The sequence below is a fragment of the Sparassis crispa genome (assembly GCF_003851025.1).
Source record: "Sparassis crispa DNA, contig_000018F, whole genome shotgun sequence".
In the NCBI taxonomy this organism is placed as follows: domain Eukaryota; kingdom Fungi; phylum Basidiomycota; class Agaricomycetes; order Polyporales; family Sparassidaceae; genus Sparassis; species Sparassis crispa.
The window spans coordinates 249947-255467 of record NW_020939765.1 but is presented as its reverse complement, the minus strand read 5'-3'; the positions used below and the strand labels follow the sequence as shown (position 1 = coordinate 255467).

The following is a 5521-nucleotide window of genomic DNA, read 5'->3' as shown; positions in this document are numbered from 1 at the left end:
TGTGGATGCCCGTCATCCGCAGTCCGCAACTGCTGACCCTGCTGGTGAGTCCGTGGCGGCGGCGGAGGTCCGGTAGGTCGACGAGGCGCGTATGAACTCGAATCGCTGTCCGAGATAGTGTCTGACCGGTTTGCGAATCGGGTCCGCCTTTGGGTTGTACAACACCCTGCTCGGGCTGCTTCCTCTCGCATGGTGTGGTTTTGAATGTGAGGCACGGGAGGAAGCTGCTGAGATCTTGAGGCGGGAGGAGAATTCATCAGCATCGGCCTCCATATGCAGTGGAGATGGCTGCGATACGGGTGATTTTGGGATTCGGAAGTGGGGGTGCATGCAGCTTCCGGAGTGACGGTGGGTGAGGCGGTGGCGTGCGGGCAGTGGAAGACAGCTGGGAGGACCGCTCAGCCTTTTCTCTTGGACAAGACGAACTGTGAAGAAAATGAGATACGGGAAATTGAGCGAGTAATTCATAAAGTAAATTTCGGGGTCCGTACGCTGCGCGCTGCTGCTGTAGGGCATCTTCTCGGCTATGTCAGTAAGTTAGGCAGGCTCGTGCTCCTTACTGAGGAAATTTCTGGATGGTCTGCGAGTGTGGACACATTCAGTGCCACAGGCCGGCAAATGTCAAGAGAATAGCTCACCTACAGTGACTATGGAGAGCTGGGTCAGATTTCTTCTTTGAAGCATAGATTACAGGATCTGAATGTCTACTAGCTTATGAAAACCGTAGAAATTGTGCAGGCAAAGTTCATGTACAGCCGAGCGGCCCACCAGCGCTCTGTGGTCACAGAGCGGCCAATCTCCTATCTTATCTACGTGGTCAGGTGACCTGTATGTCGTTCTGCAGCCATCTTGGCAAAAAAATAAGTGATTAGAACGTGAGTGAGAGAAATTCTAAGCATGCATGTAATTGAGAATATACTGTGTGTAATTGAAAAATGGCTGCAATCTGTGCGTGTATGCAAAATGTTGTTGCGCGAATAAATATGGGTCGCGCGAAAAAATACTAAAGCACCCGCGTGTGTATGTAAAATAATAATCGTACACTTTGAACAGCATACAGGCGCCCAAATATTGCCACGCGTACGCTGTCCCTAGTGCCTGCCTATTCTTCGTCATTCCACCATGGCGTTAGTCTCTGCGGCGCGTGCGTAAGCTTGTCTTTCACAAAAAACAAGGGGGCGCATGTAATGCAGTCGACGCTCTCATTAACGTCCCATGTCGAATGCAGCAGCCTCACCTTTACTTTGTTCGTCCTCCGTCGTCAAGTCGTGTAAGACTACGTGTACGAGTGTCGGGCCTTCATGCTTGGCCCAGATTACTTCCCTCTGCCGAGGCTCAATTATCTCCACGCTGCTCACGACCAGCATCATGGTGCGTAGGCGATCGATCGCTCTCGCATACTTATTCAATTGCTAATCCGCGTCTCAGCTATGATGATTGACCCTGCTGTTGCATACCTGTCCAGAAGGATATGATGCTTTCGATCGTGGAACTGCGGCCGACGTCTGGCTCAGGGCGGCGAAAGGTGACGACTTATATATGGGTGGTCTGGTATGGACGGTGATCTCATTTCGCAGGTTCTCCGGCACTTGTCGAGCTTTTTCCATCACATGGTAGACAACTGCTATCGCTTCAGACTGGTTCAAACCGCTGCACAAGAGTATGCAATGCCTTCTGTTTCACCGTACTTGAGCTCACGCAGTAAACTAGCTTCTGGTTGTACGAATTTAGTTCTACAACACCGAGACGGGTCTCGACATCCAAGTGCTTGGATCGGCCTGAACGAGCCGTTCAACGTTCGTCGTTCGTTTCCTTCACTCCCAGATATCTGACGTAGCACTATTTTCTTGTTTGATTGTAGCTCTGCCTCTAGCCGTGTGACGACCCCTTCGGTCAGGCTGAGGTACAGGGCCTTCCACCTGCGCTGATGGCGGTTCCTTCGGACCCCAATACTCCGAACTTCAGCTATCGGAACCTATCCGATACGGAAGAGGGCCGACACGAGTAGCTACAACTTGCTCAATCCGTACGCCATAAACAATGCTGCGGGGGGCGCTGTCGAACGGGACGTCCTACGTAAGTGAGGTGATTTGGACAGACCCGAGAGAAGAGCTGACTCGATCGATGGGTAGACAAACGCGGCGCATTCGAATGGTCTCACAGAGTACGATACTCGTAAGTTGGACACGAACACATTTAATTCCGATGAGTGCTCACTCGGTGCAGATAACATGTTTGGCGCCATTGTGTCCAACGCTATACGTATGTCGATCTACCGCAGTTGTTCTGCGTTTCGTCACCTTACGGAGTGCAGGTAAGAATCACTAGAGCGCATTGTGATTAGCAAGGCTCATCCGGCTGTCAGGTCTTTCACGTGCGCAGCCGATGAGGCCATCCGTTATTGAAGCATGGCAGGAATTTTTACTCATGCGACACGGCGGCGGCGGCGACCACTCGTCTTTTTGAACGTATCCGAGTGATGTTCTATCTGTTTTTTTTCCCATCGTACGACCGCGGTCATCTGCGACATCCACGTTCTGCAGCTACCATCCCGGGAAGTGCGAAAGCCAACAATACATGACCACTGCCTGCTCCGGCGCAGCTGCGTGCTGACTTGTTGTCCTGCCAGATCTCTTGACCTGGAGAGGAATTGCACCTCTGCCAAGCTTGATGCTGAGCCCGGATCTGAGTACGAGACCGTCAAAGAATATCGCACGGAGCCCCCCCGCGAATACTTAATATTACCGCAGAGGTATGCTCGACGGAAGCTTCTACCGAGTATGCTACTGAGGAGGCAGGTGTCTACGCGGACGTCTTAGGTGTGGACGTACCCCCTTCGGGGATTCCAACGATACCGGAAGCGTAGCTGAAGGGCAGTAGGAGAGGAAGGGTTACTCCCGCTAGAGCCGGAGAGGTTGACGCCGGGCTCGGAGGATATCCCTATTCCACCGTCAACAGACAGCCCCTCTGTAGCTTCGAGGGAGTTGTTGGAAGCTCCGCCTGAAACCTGCACAGCTTCACCTGCCCCTACTCCTTCAACTGAAGTCCCAATATCGTCTTCTACTGAGTCCACTCCTTTGCCTTCTCCGATTCCTCCGTCGGAATCGTTACCTTATCTCTATCGACTGTGACAAGACCTACAGAGCCTTCTGTGACACCTACGCCCTCAAGTATGCTCACATCTGCAGTCGCGTCCACAGTCGCGTCCACGATCGAGCAACTACCGACGCTATCCAGCCCCGCAATTCCCGAGTCTCGCTGTGGGCCGAATCAGACCTGCATAACGGAGATAAGTACCGAGGCCGGCGTCTGTCGTGTCTACGCCGCCGCCGCCGCCGTTGAGCCCCACACCGGCTAACGCATCACTTTCTCCGAGTGTCCCATTTCCCACGCCCATATCCGCTGAATCAGTAATGACCCTTTCACGTTCACGTTCCTCCGTCTCGTCGATCGATATTTGGTACGCGTTCACTGTGTTGGGGGTGCCGTCCATTATCGCGCCTTCGACGGAGCCATCTCTCCTTTCTACAGCTCGCTCACCACCACCGGTCCTAGTGAGAAACCCGTATGTTAATCACGCGTTTACTGTTCGCTCTCGACTGATCTTCTTCTCAGGTGTCGCCATGTGGATACCCCTGCCGCCTTCGCCTTCACCGCCACCTCCACCGAGAGGTGCCTTCCAGAGACGATTCTGTCTGAGGCTCCGAGGGCGGTTTTGACTCACGACGTTAACCCTTTGTTGCAATAGTTGCATGATGCTGACGCAGTTGGAGGAGAGGAGAACAGAGTGTCAGCGGACAACGTCCAACAGCTCAGGGAAGACATGGCAGACCTTGCTGACTACCTTCTTCAAGTTTGTCCTCCTGGGACGCCTACCCCAGTTCCTCACAAGGATAGATCGGTAGGAGGGAGCAGCATTATTTATTTTCCTCGTTCGTCATTCGAAGTCAGCATGGTTCCTCCTCCGCCCTCGGCAGTTAGCCTAGGCATAGTCGTCTCTGTTCCGCAACCCGTCAGTTCCAGCAGAACCACGAGGTCTCACCCGAGTCGGTGTGAGGGCCACAATTATACCGGAAGATCCTGTGAGAATTTCGTTCCCGGAGTCATCTGAGAGCGACGTTTTGTCCTTCCTATCGTCTCGTCATTCCGATGATGTTAGTCTGCTCGAGTTGGAGACGTATGCGGTGCGCGTTGCCTCACCGTCCTGGCCGTCTGATTCCAGTCTCCCCAGAATCACCATAACATTCATCATCGGTTTCCGTGAGATCTCGGTCTTCATTAGCGTATTTGTCCGATGTTAGCGAGCCTGTACTAAAAGCGTTCCCTGCTCCTATGCCATTGGCTTCATCTGCGACACCACCGCCTCATCTCCTGCGCCGTCTCCATCGTCTCCATCTCCGTCATTGTCATCCAGCGACACCGCTCGACCCGTACCTGCTCTCAACCTTGGTCAACTCCGGGCTATGCTGGAAGGCATCCGGGATCAAGTTGACGGTCTATCGCATGGTCAAGATGCTACCAATCGTGGATTGGATGAATTACGCAACAGACCAATGGAGCAGCGTTGGTAGGATTGCTGTGACAAGATTCGCGTAGTGGAAGAAACTCTTCAATGCCTAATTGGCCTGGCTCAACAAGCAAACGACCCTCTCTCCGCGATGACGTCTCAGAGTCTGTTTGTCCTTCGGATGAATCGCTGCTGGAGCACCTAGCTCGGACTATGGCCCAGGGCGATAGGGCGAGCATAGAGACACCACCTGTAGTAGCGCCCGTTCCTCGTCGTGCTGGGCCTTCATTCGACGAACACATTGCGGAGTTAATGGCAGCCGGTCCTCCTCCACAGCCCCCGGTGCAAGAACCACCTCCCTTGGTTCCTCTCTGGCACCACCCGGGACCTGGAGCATCTCGTCCCCAGATTTCAGTCCGATCTTCGAGGCGGATCTTCCTCCACGTCCTGGTACTGTATCTATCTCAAAACCTGTACCCCCTCGCGCTCCTCTCCAACCACATCGACGTTGTGCTGCACGGCCACCGCAATTCGGTCCTCCACCCTCTGAAGCTGAAGGAGAAGGACAATATCCTCCTCCGGTCGTACCGACAGGCCGTGTTGGACCGGAAGGCGGTCGTCAACCTCGTCCTCAAGCGATATTGATTTCTTGGACAGGGTGCTTGGTGATCGTGCGGGTCGTGCAGATCTTTCGGACGGATGGCACACTGGTCCATCCGTGAGTTTTGTGCACCCCTGATTATACCCAGACTTTTTACACGAATCTTTCCCACCAGATCTAGGTGACGATGACTCACGACATCGCCATAGCGCTCCGGCAGTGCCACCCCCTGGTGTCTTTACTGGAACACCAGGATCGGCAGGAACGCCATCCGCCTTTGTTCCTTTCGCTACTGCACCGGTAAGTTATTGTGCTTACTGCTTTTGGCTCGAGAAAACATCTTCTCTTCTAGACGGTGCTGCAATTGCCTCCAACATGGAACGAGTCGGTGGACAGCTTCGCGGGTAAGTGTC

General features: G+C 53.6%; 2 protein-coding genes across 2 annotated transcripts; both read left to right on the top strand.

The window, feature by feature from the left end:
• Positions 1–3413: 3413 nt before the first annotated feature.
• Positions 3414–3748, top strand: SCP_1900860 (hypothetical protein; the record flags this gene model as incomplete). Its single annotated transcript, XM_027765349.1, has 2 exons — positions 3414–3565; positions 3616–3748. 2 exons carry the CDS (start codon positions 3414–3416, stop codon positions 3746–3748), a joined length of 285 nt encoding a protein of 94 aa, XP_027621150.1.
• Positions 3749–4612: 864 nt separating this feature from the next.
• Positions 4613–5152, top strand: SCP_1900850 (hypothetical protein; the record flags this gene model as incomplete). The annotated part of the gene is made up of 1 exon (XM_027765348.1): positions 4613–5152. One exon carries the CDS (start codon positions 4613–4615, stop codon positions 5150–5152), a length of 540 nt encoding a protein of 179 aa, XP_027621149.1.
• Positions 5153–5521: the final 369 nt, after the last annotated feature.